The 19,105-nt window shown below is 41.1% G+C and overlaps 1 protein-coding gene across 4 annotated transcripts; it reads left to right on the top strand.

The window, feature by feature from the left end:
* Positions 1 to 1,128: 1,128 nt before the first annotated feature.
* Positions 1,129 to 18,808, top strand: LOC117257193 (transmembrane protein 198-like). 4 transcript variants are annotated; one of them, XM_033627184.2, is made up of 5 exons: positions 1,129 to 1,268; positions 14,417 to 14,657; positions 15,654 to 16,229; positions 17,458 to 17,606; positions 17,773 to 18,808. In XM_033627184.2, exons 2-5 carry the CDS (start codon positions 14,504 to 14,506, stop codon positions 17,920 to 17,922), a joined length of 1,029 nt encoding a protein of 342 aa, XP_033483075.1. In that variant the 5' UTR covers positions 1,129 to 1,268; positions 14,417 to 14,503; the 3' UTR covers positions 17,923 to 18,808. The 4 variants fall into 4 exon arrangements, with proteins under 4 accessions (XP_033483075.1, XP_033483074.1, XP_033483077.1 ...); XM_033627183.2 differs by having other exon boundaries at positions 1,197 to 1,629; XM_033627186.2 differs by lacking the exon at positions 1,129 to 1,268 and adding an exon at positions 1,489 to 1,629 and having other exon boundaries at positions 17,458 to 17,535; positions 17,773 to 17,975.
* Positions 18,809 to 19,105: the final 297 nt, after the last annotated feature.

The raw sequence follows: 19,105 nt of genomic DNA, 5'->3' as shown, positions 1-19,105 counted from the left end.
AGAGGGACATTTCACTTAAAATGCTCATATGCTGTATTTATGTTAACTACCACTGGAATCCCAAAACTTGCAAGTGGGTTTAAAAAGCATGTTTTCTTAAAAAAAAAAAAAAATCAACAAATTACACCATTTATCACAGAAAGAGAAGGTGGAAACACAAATTATCTTCAGCTTTGATCAAAATGACCTCATTCTTTGTCTTATTAAAAAGAAACATGTTGCAAAAGAATCCATCATATTCTGCACTCCTGCACACATGACAAAAGGCTTTTTTCAGCCCCAGGATTTTCAACTTTTTAACTGAAATGTTTTTCTACTTTTAACTTTCAAACATCAAAGCGTATGTTTTTTAAATCTAATGATTGCCACTGTGCCAAGTTCATGTTATTCAGGCTATGTATGTATGTTACGTTTTTTGGTGAAAATGGTCATCTTAATATGCATATGTTGCTAATGCTGCTGTATTCATGCTGTGATGCGTATGAGTGTGGACTTTTTAAATTTTGTTGGTTTTGTGTGCTGCTGTCATGCACCCATATTCTACCTAAGTGCACACACAGATTGTGTGATGATGCAGGTTTTTAAGGAGGATTTGCATTTTGCGTAAGAAGTTAGCTGTTTGTTTTGGTGATAACTCTTTCTGTGCTGTTTGCTATTTACATTGGCCCCACACCTGTGGATATACGAAAATATGGTTATTTACGTTGAGAAGAGGGTCATGCATTTTCCCGCAGTTACTCAGGGAGGCTCAAGGAAGAATATCTGTGGCTCAAGGGAGGGTCAGGATAAAAATAAATACATAAATAAATAAAGTCACACCCCAGCCACCCCCTCCTCTAATAACTAGAGTACAGTCCCAAAGTTACAAGGTTAGGTGTAAATGGACAGCTGTGCACCCCTGTCGGTTAATTATTATTTCTTCTATATCAAACTGAGTGCAAAAACATAAAGTAACCCCCGGTTATTAAATGAGTTTATCACAGGAGCTCAGGTATAGGAAGCTAGCTGATTAACTCCAGGGCCTCATCTGTTGCTGTGCCCCCTCACCCCTCACCCTCACCCCGCCCCTCGCTCCGGGCTCCAACGGCCCAACTGCCGACGCTGGATGGAGATACAGAGGGGGATTACCTCGGAGGGAAAACTTTCCTCCTTTGTGTTTTAAAGTGCCGTTTATTTCAGCGCAGAGCAAAGTAGAGGGGAGGTGTGTGAGGGAGGACCGTTCAGATTTTCCACAGAGGAGGAGCAGGAGGAGGACTTGGAGTAGTTTGGTGAGGAGTCACAGACGGGAACTATAACGGTTAATCCAGAGCCAAAGTTGTGAGAGTGAGTGAGACTCGGCTCGGCGGAGAATGGAAACTAGCTAACCTTCCTCACTCCTGTGGTCTCAGCTAGCGCGGGGCTGTAACACATTTGCATGAGGCAGGGAGAGGAGCTAAAACATGTCGTTGTTGTCGCTTCAGAGCAGCCTGTGAGTTTAAGAAGAGCCGAGGGAGAAGTTGGGAGAAAACCGGTTTTCCCTGGTACCCTACCGCCGCTTTGTGTTAGTGAATGGTGGGGGTGTTTTCCTGTTTGACAGGGCCGATTGTCAAGTAGAAGTTAGCGTTACAACCGCCCAACACAGGCTCATCGGTAAGTTTATAAACTCTCTTTCACTTCAGGAAAAATTAATCTTTGTTGCACATCTACATCCCTCTACTCCTCCTTTAAACCCTGATGTGTGGTTGCCTGCTTGTTATTCTCTGCCAGTGTACATTTGAATTAAGTTAACTCCGGCTCTGTGCTTGAAAACAATAGGCGCATACTTCATTAACGTTACCGATGATAATTGATTATAGCTGAGCGATTCCACCTCAGATACTGACTGATCAGTGCCAAACTCTGCAGCTGGAAATGTTTGTAATAACACGTAGCAAGCCTGGCTGCCTCCATGGCTGCTCCCCTTTTAGTGGCTTTTACACTTGAGGCACATAATGCAATTCATCCTTCAGCCTTTGAGGACACAGACATAATGATCCAGGATAATAAAGGCTTTATTGGTGTGCACTGAACAACACATTTAGACCAAGATCCCACAGTACTTTGCTTCAATCAGCACTAGGCTATTTAAGATAATTATGTGGAAGTTGTGCTAGGGGAAGATGGGAAGTGGCCTGCAGCTCTTAACAGGAAAAACAATACTGATTTTATTGATTTAAATCCAGTTATATGTTATGTTTAATACAGATTGTTTGACAAATCTGAACATTTACAGAACTTGTTTCTTTATTTATTATATCCACCCATAGTGCATAGGTATATGGAAACCTTCATTTTGTAAGGCAAACATTTCATGTCCCTTTTTGGCCCACTTAGCGTGCAAGAAGTCCCAGCCCTGTGGTTCTGCTGTGTGATCCATGGTGGGAGTGCCTCTTGGGTTTTTGGGCAGTGTGGTGACAGCCTACAGGTCCTGTCTTTACTGGGGAGTGCACTCTGTAGTTACACCCCCTCAGTAGTGCACCCCCCCATCTACTTGACCTACTCTGTCAGCCTGCACCAGATGGTTTTGCCCCCTTTGAAAAAGCAGAGAGGAAGCCCGTCCCTGCTTTGGGGAAAGAGAGAAGGCAGGAAAGGAGGCATGAAGAGCAGGGGCTGATGAAAGTTAGGTTGCACATGTTGTTTTGCATGGTGCCTTTTAATTAGAGGAGACACAAGGGTCTCGTTCCTGTCATGTCTTTGTTATTGTAATATTTCAACACCATGCTGTCTTCTCTTATCTTCACTGATTAAATGCACATAAACTTTATTGAAAATGTTGTAAGTAGCTTTTAGGAGAGTGATACTGTGGAGAAAGAGAGCACAGTAAGAGCAGCTGACCCGCACAGCAAAGGAGGAATTCCCATTTTATGAGGACAAGCTTTAATGTGAAGTTTGGGTAATTACTGTGTTCGGATCTGCTTTCTTCTTTAAACATAAGCAGCCTTTTTTCCCCTTTAGACAACAGGGCCATGGGCTAAGGTTTATTCCTCTAATTAAGGTATTGGCCAGCTGTTGTATCAGCTGAAAAGATGAACGTCAGTGCTTTCTATGGTTACTTTAAAACGCAGTATAGTAGTTACATCTGTAGTATTCTATAGTGTGTACATGAGTATTCAATAAAAATCAAACGACAGAATCATATATACTCAGCTTCTCCTCTGCTGTTAGTTGTTGTCTTGTGTCGGGACACATATACATCATTTAAAAGGAAAACTTCAACTCCCAAATTACCATCTGTATATCAGTTTCTCACCTCATGTTATGCTGAATTTGTGAAGAAAATGTTATTCTTACATGCCTCCACAGTGGATGAAGAATCCAAAAATGGAAAAAAAAAATCTTGATGAATTAATGGGTGGCTACGTTTAACAACAACAAACCTATATAAAAACATCCCTTTACAAACTCTCACACAACTAATGCAGTATAATCCTATGTCTCTTTATGCAGTATCTTCAATACTTCCCTAACACATGCATTTTTGGTAAAACCTCACTTTTTAAAAAAAAAACAAAAAACTTCCTTTATAAGTAGCACAAGTGCAGTAGTCGTCCATGACTACAAAACATATTTTAGCCGTCAATCAGTTTAAGTGTATGCTATATTTAGAATATTTTCACTGCTTTATCTTGACATGAGACAGCCCATTCTGATGGGGAACTTAACTAAAAGTGAAATTTATCTATACTCTCTTTAAAGCCAGACTCAACTGACTAAAACAATAATTTTACCTCGCTGAACACAGGAGCTGCTGATCTATCACTGCCTCGATCATTTAGTACGTTTGTGTAACTCTGTATCTTAGGTGAATTCGAACTAACCCTTTAAAACACCAAAGTCACACAACAACACAAACAAACTAACAGAACAGATGTTTCGATATAGTTTTGCTGTTGTTAAACACAGTCCCCTATGACTTAAATTCATCAAGAGTTTCCTGTTTTTTGATTGTTCGATCAATGTGAAAGCATGCGAGAAAAAGTTTTTTTCACAAAGTCAACGTAACACGTGGTGAGTAATTAATTAACAGTTATTTGAGGGGTGAAGTATTGGTTTAATATCAAAGCCATTACAAATGCAAAATGCGGTTTCACAGTGACACTGTTGAGAAATGATTATTTCGGTGAGTTTACCTCAGTCTGCAGAATGATTGAGTTAGCACTCCTGCTACCACATGCTCAGTCCTCCTGCATCTGCCCATATGCCTTGCACATGGAAAGTCTATACTGAGGAGTGACTCTAAGGTTTGTCATGATGAATAAGAGCAGTGTCAAGGAAGAGCTGTGCTGTATAATCTGTACAAGACTCATTGCTGTGGATAATCTAATGTGGAGACTGCTGTGCTCTCTACTGTCACTTTCCCCTCTTCTAGGAAAGTGCATCATTTAATGTTTTATGTCTTTGTTTTTTCAGTGTAGTAAACTCGATACATTTTAAATTACCCAACCATTGCTTTCATCACCAACTACTGCTGATCCTGCCTTTCTGCGTTACTATGAAATGACTGACCGAAGAAGAACTGACATGGCTGGCTGAGCAGCAACCTGTAGTTAGACTGAGAGATGGAAGGATTTGGAGACTCCTGGGTGCAAGAAAAACCCTATTGTCACATGGAAACCACATAAAAACTGATACCAGTCATTTTAAAACATCCATCCATATGCTACTTTTGGAACTTTAAACACTGGTTATAGTTATGACATGAGAGGGGTGTTGAGTTGGCTTGGAAAAAGAAGGGCACACGAGATATTTTAGACTCATGAGATCGCTGTAGGAGGTACAATTATTGTTGACTGGAATTTGACAAAGAGGGTTAAATGGCTGCTTTAAATGACAGAGCTGCAGGGGAAGTGCTGCAGACATACTGTATATAGGCCCTGCGTGGAGGTCTGAAACGCCACTGCGTTGCCACAATAGCAAACCTATCTACAATTGATCATAATTCAGTCAGTGGCCTATTTGATCTTACTATTTGATCTTACTTCTGCTGCTACTTGGTCTTACTTTAGCAGTCTGCATAAGCAGTTTTGTTTCTTGTACACCAACTCCCTGTGATAAGAATTGAAAAAATAATTTTTTTAAGCACTAAAGTTTGAAAGGAATGGTTTGTAGGGTTTTGTGGCACTTTGCGGTGAGGGTTGCAGATTGCAACCAGCTGAAACTTCTCCTGTGTGCCGAGCGTGAACTCCTGGTTAGAACTTCTTCAGCCTTTATTGTTCAGGAGGTTTTTACTGGGAGCTAAATAATCCTCAGAAGTCTCTTCCTCTCCAAAACAAACAGACCCAGTGATTTAAACCAGTAAAAACACTGAATAAAGCAGTTTGACATTACAGATCAGTGTTTCTGCAACGCTGTTTGGCATGTCGCAGACAGGTTGCTAACCCAGCACCTGCTAATGTGTGCTCACCTTTTTTTCTCTTATTACTTAAGATCCAGATGTTAAGGAGGTTTTTACCAGGAGCTGAATTATCAGCAGAGGTATCTTCCTCTCCAAAACAAACAGACCCAGTGATTTCAACTAGTAAATACACTGAATAAACAATTTCTGTTCAAAATAATCTGTGTTTTTCCGGCACTGCTGTTTTTTTTGCAGAATGGCTGCTAACTACAGTTAGCAAAAATGCTAATGATTCTATCCAGAGCCAGTGTTTGGTTTGTCCATTCTGGGGTACTGTAGAAACATGGTGGTGCAACATGACGATCTCCTTGGACCCGCTCCCTATGTAGATACAAATGGCTCATTCTATGGTAACGAAACCGTTCTTATTTTCAGGTGATTATACACAAAAGAAAACATATTTTATTCCATTTCTGCCAATATGTCCCCCTAAATCCTACACACTGAATGTTAATTATACTTTATAATAATATCATGTTACCCCCTGACATGTCCCCAGCTCAACTTTATACAGAACACTCCTGGAAATAGTCGGACATTGGTGTCAAGGACACTCCTGCTCTGTACCAGCCTAGTGTTCATCAGCAGCATACATTATTTCACACACAGTGCCATATTGTCATGCTCTCACTAACATATGGACATCAGACTCCACCACACCGCCTACTAAATGCTGCTCTTCACCACAAACCCTAATAGAGCGTTGTGGAAGTGCCCCTCCTTTCTGCACACACTGTACGATCCTTCCTTTGCAGCTGGATCACCAACATATTGCAGCATAAAGAGTGTTTACTTGGTGGATGATTATTAGTCCTTACTATGTTAATGACCATGTGTATTTCTGATGTACCATGTCAGGCATGCACCATCAACATGTGACTCCCTTTAAAAGGCTCCTCATTGTGTTTCTGATCTTCTTTCATGCCTCTCTATAAGTAGCTCTCTGCATTTTTAAGTTGAAAGGCCTCTATTGTTTCAACTAAAGTCTGGAATGAGATGGAGAGATTATGAGGGAAGAGAAGTGAGATACTACTATTGAGATATTGCTACAAGTCACTGTTATTGGGGTTCATGACCAGAGGGCAAATTATTTGGCAGTAAGACCCATAGGAAATAGGAGACTTTAGTTTAAGTCCTACAACTGTCAGTGAGATTTCAGCTGCCATGATGTCGCTTGAACAGCTGCTAATTGTATCTCTAAATAAGCTATTTCGTGCAATCAAGTATTGCAAAATCACGGGAGTCTTTATAGAGTACTCTAGGGATGACGTTGTTCTGTAGGCCGATAGAGAAGTTAGCGTCGCCCTGGTTCCCTTGTCAAAAAGCCAAAAGGATTTTTCCATTGGATTTTGGATTATTGCAGGAATAAGCTATATGGCAAACAAACTTTTATGATACGTTCACCTTTTGTTCAGCAAGATAATCCTCACAAATTAACACCACTTTTTAGATTTTTGAAGCCTAAATTCAATCACCAGAAGTAAAAAGCTAATGTTAGACAATAAACGGACTACACCATGGCCCCATGATTTAATGTTGCCACCACAATGAGGCTGTAAAGTCGTGTTCGGTGTGATGACGTTCTGTAGTCTCATTTAGCCACTTGTTAGCAACCGCCTTTATTAAAATCTTAAAAATTCACAAGTGGAGTATTTACTGATGGATTTTAAGCTGAACATATTTTTATTTTGAGCTTGTGTTTTGAACTTTGGTTAATCACAGACCTTATTTCAGGCATCTAACCAAAACACCCATTGACTTAGAGACGAGGGAGCCAGGAGTGCTAAAATGCTAACTCTTTTCTGGGTTTAAGGATTCGTTCCTGGGGCACTCTATAACTCATAGTCGCAATCAAGTTGTTGGAACTCTGACTATGCTGTGTGCAAAATGAATTTGGCTGGATGGATTGAGTCAGCTTTAGGAGGCAAATAGTTTTGCATAAAATTCACAGTTTTGGGGAATCTGTGGTCACAAATATGTGGATTTGGAGGACATATTTTTTTCTTAAGGTTTTTTGGTTCAAGAAAGACTTATAGCATCCAAGTGCACATTCTTGTGTCACATCTTGTCATAGAGTGGCACGAAAGCCATGTTTTGGTTAATGTCTGATTTGGATGGCTTTGGGTTAAGTAGCTGATGACAAGGAAAAGAGCTCATGAGAAACATGGCCGCTTCAGAAGAAAATGAATAAGGGATTAGTTACATCCTAGATCTGCGCAGGGGAAAATAAACCCTGTTGATATTATTCTTGATCACATATGGCCCTAAAATGTCACCTGAGTGATGTAATAAGAAATATAAAGCTGTTTATACAGTTGCGAATGCACCCACAATGCAACAAGCATGCTCGTGGATGCAGTTGCTCAAGCCACATGCAAAGGTTGTCAGAGACACATGGGCATGCAAAGTATCCCATGGGTCACACAGACACATTTCAGTCAGGCTTTGAAGCTAAGGCTCAAGTTGAGATACCACATATTCGTCGCATTTTGCTATGTTATTATGTCTGTTTATGTGTCAGTAGAGACATGTGTGTCTTGATTTGTTATAAAATATCTGCATAAATTTGTACATTTTTATCACATTTATGATCTGTGCGCCATTGTAGTTTGAATATGGCTGTGTGGAGCTCAGACCAAGAGTATATGGATAAGAATTACAAAACCTCTTGAGCATGCAAAGTCTGGGAAGAAGTGTAAACTGACTGTCATGTGGCGCTTTGTTCATTATGCAAGTCGTTACAGCACACCAAGCACAAACTTGGTGCTGCTGAAATCGTCTCAATCACGTAAGCAGAGACACAATGGCAAGCGTTATATGTAGATTAGCCTGCGAGCCAGACAGATTACAAGCTTGTTTTCATCATATTGCAAGTTTGCCTTTCCTGCTTTTTCCTTACAACGACCAAATCACTCACACGGTGCTTATGTTCCAAACAGTGCAGCGTGCTGGAGAGCTGCATCGTGTTTCCCAGTCTCAGATTCTCTTTTGAAATCTAGGCGGTGGTGGTGTTGTTGAGGTGAAATGATGTGTCAGTGTTGATGACCCAGCTTTTAGTTCCTGTCTGCTCCGTGTCACAAACACAAGGGTCAGTTCCTGCTGAAACCTGATGTTCCACTTCCTCATCTGGTCCTGGGCTTCCTGCTATGGAGAGACAGGAAGGTCAATAGCGGCCCATATGATTTCTTGCTCAATATGTTCCAGAGTGAAAGCACATGTTATGGTGATGGGCATGTATGTATCCATCTTTATCCAGTTTTATGCTTAGCACAATATGGCATCAATTTTAATAACCCCACTGTGATATTTGGCTTTATTACCATGGTTCCTTGTCCAGACTCGATCAGTCTGTCAGCTGGTCTGGGTGTCCAACTGAAGGTGGCATGATTAATGGCTGCAACTGCAGAGCGCAGACCTCGGTGCATCTCACATTCTTGGTAGAGTCTTCCAACTCAAGTTGTCAGACAGCCAGGCCCTAACACTGCAGGTTTTCAACTTCTCAGCTGGCCAAGGCAGTCAAGTCAGAGGAGTACTTGCAAAATCCCTGGCTATGATCACGCACGCCCACCCTTTCATTAAACACACCCAAATTAGCTATGTGGGGAACTTGTAGTCAGCCCTGCCTGTTCCTCAGCAGCTGAGCACTCAAATCTGCTCTACTCAGCCCCCCACAGTGTTAGTTCAGGGGGAGTATACTCCTGGGCAAGTTTTTGTTTTAAGGGAAACATAATATTCCAATATCTCATCTGCAGCTGATGCTCATTGTATGCTGATGTACAATTCCCACCTACTGCCTCTTAAGTAAATGTAAGTGATACTTCTGGAGGCCATGAGTGTTTTCTTTTTCATTTCTTACCATTGGAGTCCAAGTTAAGGGGTTTGACACTTTTCAAGATTCTACTGGTCAAACTAGTTGGTGCTGGAAAGGATTGGTTGGTTGGTCCACCACTTTGGTCTGAACTGAAATGTCACAACATCTATTGGATGGGTCTCCATAGAGTTTTGTACGGACATTTATGGTCCCTCGAGGAATCTTACTAACTTTGGTGATCCGCTGACTTTTCATCTAGCACTATTATTAAGACTAAATCTGAATTTGTCCAGTACTTTGCTTTATGACTGAACCTGAAAAACTAATGACATTCCCAACTAACTCATCTGTACTTTGTGTTTAGTGCTAATTAGCAGATTTTAGTATGCTAAGAGAGGCTAAACTAGGTAAATATCCCTTGAGAAACATCAGCATGTCAGTGTTGTCACTGTGAGTATGTTAGCATGCTGATGTTAGCATCTAGCTACCACTAAGTACAGCCTCACAGAATTGCTAGCATGGCTGTAGATTCTCATGCCGCATTTACAATACATCGTTTTGCTCAACTCAACTCACTTTCCCTTCAGTGTAAGTTGGATTCTCATGTGATCACCATAGCAACGCTGCATTAAACTGCCCCAACATCAAACTCAAAGCAACACTCACCGAATCTGGATCGGGAACCAAAAAGAAGAACATCTGCATTTTGTCAATTGTATAACGTAGTGTAAGTTTCTAGTAATGACCTACTTGCTGTTGGCTATATAGTATGTAATTTCCATTATTTTAATTTCCATTGTTCAATAACAAGCCTACCAGAACCGCCCAACCAGCTGGTCAACCTGTGCATCACTACTGAGCAGTCAGTGGCCTGCATTGTTAACTTAATCATCTATTATTGGCTCACCTCACATGGGACCTGGACCGAAATATCAGAAAAATTACCAGGTGTTATCCACAACTTTTGCTAATGGAAAACCAAAAAGATCGAGTCAAGTTGAGTAGAGCCATGCAGTGGAAATGCGGATTTAGTTGCCAGGTGACTTTAGCTTGTAGGAAATTCAGCTAGGAGGAAGCCCTGGGAGGTTTGGGGGCCTCCAGGGACCTCAGTCATTAAGATAGATAGTTCTGTTTCTAGTTAGGACCCCCTCCCTCCATCACTCACCACCCCTCTGAAGGCAAATACTTGGCATCCATCTTAAAGCAAACATTCGGGATCTACCAGTCTCCTTGGTGCTCTCGGCTATCTTTATGTGGTCTCCTCTTTCGTCCGCATGGTTTCCTCTGAGTGCCACTAGAGGTCACAGCATGGGCCTCAGAGTCTTTGTTTTGCCCCATAATGGCTCTATTCTCCCTCGGCAGCAAGGACTTCCAAGCCTGCTAGACATAGGACACCATTGTGACTCACGGAGGGGTAACATGAGGCAGACGCACAGAGACATGGGTGTGCGTGTAGAGTTAAGTAAATTACTGTTTAAATGGTGTTGAAATATTAACAAGTTCCCCTTTGCTAGTGTTACTGACAAACCAAAAATAGTTGCTTTACCCACTGCAAGAGAAGATTGAACTGCAACCAAATAAGATATGTGGTGGAAAGGAGGACACTGGGCTTATTATTTTCCATTAGCGCATATGACTTATCATGGTTAAACTAAATTCAGTGAGCTGAGCCCACCACAAAACATTCATTTAAAGTCCTGGCTCCCTAGAGGCAACAGACGAAGCTGGGGGAAAATCTTGTTAGTATCCAATTACTGCAATTACTGTAAAAATAAGCTATATGTGATGTGATGTGTTATTATTTGATCTGCCTACGACGTTTTGTACAAAGCTGTATTCCAATTCGACACAATGTGATAAGTAGGAGAGACATCAAATCACTTGTTGGTCTTGTTTCTTTGAAAGATAAAACTACAGAAGAATTAGATTAGCTTGAAATAGACCTTTTATACTTTAGTAGTGTAGATTAAGTTAATTATCTTTATATACCCATACACAGTGTCTTCTACAGAAATACATGCTGTAGTTTGTCAGAGGAATGTGCAGCACAAGATGACCTTGGTCACTCAAGTTTCACATTTCTCACGAGAAAAAAAAAGCAAATGGCAAAAGGTCACAGAGCAGGTAAAAAGGGGAAAGGCTTTAGCACAGAGTAATTCACACAAAGCTGGCTGGTTCAGGTGTTTTATATGCAAAGCAGCCAGGTAGCCTTACACATCATATTGGACCAGTGCCGACTGGGGTAAAATGCTCTGGTGCAAACCAACGGCAATCAACAACATCAACAAGTGTATCTTGTACTAAAAGTCAGAACTAAACTATATCTACTAAAGCTTTTTGGCTCATTTTTAAAACATAGATACCTTTTTTGGAAGTACACGTTAACATTTTAACTGTTCCACTTTGTAGCTCATCTTCCTCTCATATGACAGAATCAAGCAGATCACAGTAACAGGACCAAAGAGCGAGACAAAAGCCCGTAACAATGAACTTCCTGTGTCTGTCAATCCATTTTCTAAACCTCTTATCTTGCTCAGTGTCTCAGAGGGTTGGAGTCCTTGTTAATTGATCAAGGGAAGCCAATCCATCACAAAACATCTAGGCTACTACGGATTCCTAGAGTTTAACCTGAGAGTCTCAAGATGTAGAGGAAACCCTTTTAGATATTCAGAGAATATGAGAACTCCACACAGAAAATCCCCCAGCCTGCCCTCATATCCAGACCCTTCTCGCTGCAAGTCGACAGTCCTAACCACTGAGCCGTCGTGCTGCCCCGACCCCTGTGTGTAGATTCATATTATCCCCCAGTGGAGTTTAGTTCTTCATTTTAAGTCTGCTCGGGTTGACGTGCAAATTATAGTCTTGATCGTATACAGAGATCTCTCCAGCAGGGCTCATTTTGTTTGAAAAGTTAGATTTTCTCATTCTGTCCAGTTTAGTTTTTGTCTTGTTATAGTCAACAAAATGTTGCTATGTAAAGATATAGTGGAGTATTGGCGTCCTTAGCAGAGATTAAAGTCACACTCCCTCTGTGTGCGTGTTGTAATCTTTGTTCTTTGTTGTGGTAGCCAGTCCGGCCTAGCGTACATGTTTATGCATGTGAGTCTCTGTGTGTTTCCCACTGGTTTATTTTTTCCCAAGCATGTTCAGCTTAGTCCAAAACATGCTTTTGAAAAAACAATTGTTCATCTCACTGGTTAGCTAATCGCCACCTTACCACTTATGATGCCATCCCAATCAACGGTGGCTGGACGATGTTATCAAGGAAGGGTAATGCCCACCCTTTTTTTGTTCCCCCAACATTAACACCATTAGCTCTGTCAGCACTGTTGCCATTATTAGCACTGTTAGCATCACAAGTTCCTAGCTACTGACTCAGTCAGCCTATGTTGAGAACTTTATACAGACTATCCAGGCCCAGACTCTGAATCATAGGTATGCTGAAAGTCATGTACAACTCATTTAGGCTTGTTTCAGAATGGTGAATATGATTAAGAGATAGCCATTGCAGTTTGTGGCATGTTAATTAGATTTGTTTATATTACATTACTGCACCTACATCAAATAATTTTACATATATGATGTACATATGATCTCAAGTTTAGCTATTGATGCATACCCTCAAAGTTTTAATACACTGTATAATGTAACCTTCAGCAAACCGCAGACTTTAACTGGCCACATACACCTACATATTGGAATTTTTTTGTGTCTTCCCTTTTAGCGAGAAATGAGAAGTTGCAGTTGTCACTGATGAAAAGCAGAAAGAGGGAGAGAAGGATAGGTACTGTAAAGCTGCGAGTGACTAAAGAAGAAAAGAAAACTTTCCAACGGACTCTCATTTTTTCCATGTAAAGTAATTCATAGGCAGGACATACAAATTACACAGTCCTGTGTCTCAGAAAAGGACGAAACAGACGAGGCACATTTCAGTGTAAAAGAGGAATTAGATTTAAGGTGGGGGAAAGTTCCAGCTAAAGGAGGAGAGGTAGTGGACAGACAGGGCGGAAAAAGAAAGATCTGGCAAGTAGTGAAGAATAAAGGCAGGGGCGACTGTTCCTGACTGTTTGTCTCAAGTAGAAAACGTGACTGAGCTGTAATCGGATCTCAGCTGTGGTGAGATCATACAGGAGGCCTGCCAGCAGCCTCAGAAAGAGCAGTCCACCCATAAGCCTTTAGCCCTAATGCAGCCGTCTGTGGCTCTCTGCAGGCTTGCCAGCTTAAATATCATATATAATTTTTCAAGAGTACTAGTTGGTCCTAGAAATTATAAGTCAGTGGAGGTAAAATGAGAAAGAACTACAAGAAAAAAAATGTTTTTAAAGCATCGTTTTGCATAAAAATTGATTAAAAGGTGGGTTTCATGCCATTTTAGATTGTACTTTACTATAAAAGCTTGTTGTCCAGTGAAAACCCTATATTTCCAAATTCTGGGAATTTTTTCATTGAAGTGAAGGATTATGTTCTTTTATGATTCAAAAAAAACATTCCTACTTTGATGTTAACTAAACCATTTCACAGAGTTGAAAACAGAGTTGCTGTTCTAAGCTAATGAAAAGTCAACAATTTGAAGATACATGATTTTCCCAGGATGGTGTCATCTGTTGCTCCGCAGTAACTTTGAACATAGATACTGTGTCCAATAGTTGTTCCCATAATAAAGCTATCAGTTAACTGTATGTGTAATAAGCAATGGCGCCAAGGGGAAAAATCTTCAAATCTTAAAGGTTAATTTAACCTGAAACCAAAGTCGCCAAATTCCTGATAAAAAAACTTTGCTCCTTCCTGTGTAATTCTAAAAACTAGATTATGTTAATAGTGTTTAAATCTGATAAAATAAATCCAATTACTCTCCTCAAATGACCGAGCACTTAGGACTGTCAGATTTCATCATGACCCAAATGATTCTGGGGGAACAGAGATCAACGGGGATCCTGGCACATGGACTATAGTGAGTGAATGAGCTGCCTGTGTGCATGCCCGAGTATGCAGGATTGCACAGAGTTGCATAGCTTCGTGTGCTGAGTCTATGACAGCTGCACACACAGAGAAGCTAGGAAGAAGTCACAGTTGACCTGAAGATTTCACACCTCACATTTACCCCCAGAGTGCTTAAGTTTTCTGTGTTGATCATGATACAAGACATTTTTTTTATTCTTCATAATTTATCAACGTTTCCTCTCCTCTCACAGTCACCAGACCTGCTCAGATGGACTTGAGATAACACCCCCAGAAGTTCCACCCTTGTCCCGAACTCCAGCCTTCCACATTCACCCAGAATGGCAGATCCCACCGGGCTGAGCGCTGAAGTGGCCGGGGCAGGCATAGCCGAGGTCGACGCCTGTAGTTTGGAGATAGACAGGAAGTATGATATCATCCCTGCCGTCATCTGCTCCATGTGTTGCCTGTTTGGCATCATCTACTGCTTCTTTGGTGAGGATCCCTGCTGGCTCACAGACCTTGACATCAAGGAAGCTGAAACTAAGTGATTTTGAATGACATAACACACCATCAAAATGCCACTCATAACTGAAAACTTCATAGTGCAGCCTGTAAACACGTCAGATCAATTTGGATGCTATGGAAATCCATTGCTATGGAAGCTCATTTCCACCAGTGTGATGAAAAAAGATCCTGTGATTCATTATTATGAGAATCTTTGTCAAAATAATGACTTATTACTATATATTTTGAGCAGAGCAACACAATGGTTTGAGTTCAAGGTGTGAGAAAGAATAGTATCAGTAACATTGTTAACACTGTGCTACATTACAGAAAAAGACAAAACCGTACTAATGAACCTTCATTAATATAGGCCTATATTTTATCTACAAGTGCACGTCACACACTGAGCAAGCCGTCTGTTAATGACGCTGTTGGCAAAGCAGTAATGATTGTGCTAAGTGGCTAATGGGCATGTAGCTACTTACGGGTTTCAGATGATGCGTCATGTTTGTAGTCGACCAATGAAGATGAGTTTAAATATCACCTTGGGTTCGTCCTTCACCTTCTCAAAATGATCCCACACTTTGGATTTCCTGCCCGACATGTTATTAACCAGCCTGTGTGATAACCGCAGGTACCAGCCCTGGAAATTAACATGACCCCTGTCTGACTGCTGAGCGTGGAGACTTCCTGTGTCTGTCCTTTCAAATTAAATTCCCACATGGTCCAGTCATATAGGTTTTGATTTATTTGGACTATTTTTCTTTTTCTGCAACTAAATGACCAATGAAATCTTGCCGACTAATAACCTTTCTGGTCGACTAACGTTTGGTCGACTACAAGGGAGCAGCCATAGTCCAGAGTTCATTTGTTGAGCTTGTACCTTGTGTACTTTATGTTAATATAAAAAGCTAATTGCTTATTCAGCAATCCTCCCACCTCCTGATTCCTCATTGTAGCTCTCTCCTGTCTCTCCTCCTTTAGGTTACCGCTGTTTCAAGGCTGTCATGTTCCTGTCCGGTCTGATGTTTGGCTCTGTCATCATTTTCCTGCTGTGTCACAAAGAGCACGTGCTGGACACCCAGCTGAGCGTGGAGGCCAGCGCGGGTATTGGCCTCGGTATAGGCCTGCTATGCGGCTTGGTCACTATGCTGGTGCGAAGCGTCGGCCTCTTCATGACTGGCCTCCTGCTGGGCCTCCTCCTCGCTCTTGCAGCCCTGCTGGTCACTCACCAGTTCTACACTCCAACCACAGTCTGGGTGCCACTGGGTACACTATTGGGAACGGGCATGCTGTTTGCTGTGCTGACACTGCAGTGGCAAAAGCTCTTCACCATGATCTCCACGGCTGTGTTTGGGGCAGCTATCATGACAGTGTGTGCTGATTACTTCGTAGAGATGCTGGTTTTGGCCACGTATGTGTATGACTGCTTGCGCCTCACACCCGGGCAACCTCTCTGCTGGTACAGCTGGGTCATTCTGGGCATCTGGCCCGCCCTCAGCCTCATAGGAGTACTGGTCCAGTGGAAACTGACGGATGACAGCTTCTCACACACTGAAGGTAAGGAGAAAATATCATGACCCTTTGAGTTCTGTTGAAGGGTTGAATCAAGGCCTATATTCATTCAAGAATGGAGGAGTAAAAAAAGTTGTCTTCAGAGTTATCAAGCAACATATTCCTACTGTGTAAAGTATAGAAGTAACAAGCTATTACATGTGTGCTGAGAGCAGGAACAGACAATCAGAGACAAGGATTTATCCTACATCTGACCCTTTGTTTGTTCTTGTTTAAAAAATCCCTAAATCTTCTCAGGGATTATTCTTTGGAAGCCGAGAACTGCTGTGCTTGCAGTTATTGTATTAATGTGGGAAGTTTGCCCTTATCTGCTGTGAGGATCCAAGGACAGGGGGTGTCATGTGCTGTGAAGCCCTCCAAGGCAAACCGTGGTTTAAGATACTGGGCTATATAAATAAAATTGAATTGAATCGAGTTAATGCCATTATCTTGAGATTGTGAGTTACTGAATTCATTATCTCAAAACAAACAAACTTTCTTATCTGTAAATAACAAGATAATGAACCTGTCATAATGAGAGAAGAAATTTTGTTTCCTCTTATTAGGCAACTTATAATGTTTATCAGAGATCAGGATTGCCATGCCAACATGAATAGATGCCGTCTTAACAACTATAGCAACTGATTTAGGCTGAGAATGTCACATCAAGGACTATCCATTACTGATCAATGCATCAGACTGTATTTCAGTCAAGGCTTAACAGTTATGAATCATCCCTGACAGTAATGACAGTGACCATGAAGGCTGAAAGCAGGTGTGATCAAATGAACCAGACACTAATTTTCAAGTTCTCCATAATTATCCTGTGATCTCAAGAAAACAAAAGTTGTTGTCATGTAATAAATTATCTTTAGAAATCAGCTTTTTGTGTTCATGAAAATAGACATAATTTGGTGCATTATCATAGGAAAACAAGCTCTGTTATCTTAAGATCCTGAAATAATTAACTTGTGAGAGATACTCGCGAGATAACGGTATTAAAAAGATAATTGCAAGCACGGCAGTTCTCGGCTTCCATAAGTAGGACTAAAAGTGAGGGATTTTTACTTTTAGATTGATAAATAAGGGCCCGGATGTTTCAAGTTTGTATTTTACAAACATACATACTTAATTCCCACTACTAATGTATCTCATTGTCTGTCTAGAATTACTTAATTGTTTAATGTGATGTGATGTTTAAAAGCTGCCATTGAATTTCTCATTCTCTTTGTAGTGGTTATCAGTCGGAGACAGAAGCGCGTCCAGCTGATGCGGATTCGAGAGAAGGACGCCAAAAAGCGACAGCAGGCAGGTGGGCAGGAAGGCACGTACCGCCGTAAACCCACCCCAGTGAAACGTTACGCTGGGGATCTACTGGCACCGGTCAGTGTCACCCAACATGGCGTGTGCTGTAGATACTGATTACTGTGTTTTTATGGCATCAGTTATATCTTACCAGTGAGCCTAACTGATGCCATAAAATCCTTGTCAAGTTGACACCACTATTTTTGTGTGCCTCGCTCATCTCTTCCTATGTTGTTCTTCTCAGAGCTACCTGCAAAGTCTGCGGGACAGACAGATGGGCACAGGCACTTCCCTTAGCAGCCTGGGCACCGCCAACCACACCATGATTGACTTGGACTATGACACCGGCTCCACCGTGCCACTTACAGCTACGACCCCCGTCGTCAGGGTCTGAGCAAAACAGAGATAAGAAGGGACTACTTAATGCTCTCTGGTTCTCCAACTGTGTCTTAGTAATATAGAGTAGAACCAACACCCTGCTCCCCTCAGCTAAGGGCTTATTCTGCCCTTAAAGTGATGTGGAGCGAGTATGTGTGTCAGTCCTGTGTGTTCAGTGAAAGAGAATGCTGCTTCCTGGAGAAACGTAAGAGGTGTCACCTGTTTGGTGACAGCTATAATATAACCACTGTGTTTCTCAGAGAAACACTTAAAAACAGATACTAACAAAGTTAAGGTCCTCCATTTCCTTTTATCATGTATTAAATACATAAACAGCAAGTACGAGCCTCAAAAACGGATGTGTTTCTGTTTTGGTAGTGAATCATGACGAAGCAATTTGTTTGACATTACATGTACTGTACTTAAAGAATTAGCCATTGCCATTAAGTGTTGTGTTATTACCTGTCTTACCTGTTTAACTGTGTGTTCGTAGGATTTGTGATTTTCTCATTAAAGTGACTTTGTGTATTTTTTCAGATGGAGTTTGGTGAGTGAGTAAAATACAACATGCAGGTGGATATATGGAGTATGACAAAGTGAAGCAAAATGAATAAATGCAAATAAAAAAACCTGTTTCCTGTCAGAATAGGTGAAGAATTTAGAGTGTTTTGTATGCTTGTGGAGTCAACCTTTCATAATTTAATTTATATAATGACCAAGTACACAGTAGGGTTGAAAAAAGGACAAAAAACAAAGCATGTTTGTTGTTAATTTGTAGATTTTTTTAAAATAATTATCCATTTTGTTGTTTGAATTTTGCAGGGACAATGCACTTGTTACCTGAATCTGTACATACCTGTTGATAGAAATTTTGAAGATAAATAAATGTGTTTGATACAAAACCATTTTTTACTCATTGATTGACTCAGATAAATTTCACTGTTTGTCTCTTTGGGCTCTTAGCAACACTGGCAGCATTACTCACCAGATTTTTCATGGACTATAAAGAGGTCATGGGGAGGATTTCCTACTCTGCAACTGGTTGGGGTTGCCATGGCGTCCCAGACGTTTTTTTGCAGACAACACAATGCGGGACAGACTGGCCTTTCATCATAATGAACGTTCAATATTTTTCTATCCTTTTTTGTGGGAATGTTGAGTCACTCTTCTGGTGACAGTGAACTGCAATTAGAGAGACA

This window comes from Epinephelus lanceolatus, chromosome 1 (assembly GCF_041903045.1).
Source record: "Epinephelus lanceolatus isolate andai-2023 chromosome 1, ASM4190304v1, whole genome shotgun sequence".
Classification (NCBI taxonomy): domain Eukaryota; kingdom Metazoa; phylum Chordata; class Actinopteri; order Perciformes; family Serranidae; genus Epinephelus; species Epinephelus lanceolatus.
Note: the sequence above shows the minus strand (reverse complement) of the source record. Positions and strands in the feature narration are given on the sequence as shown.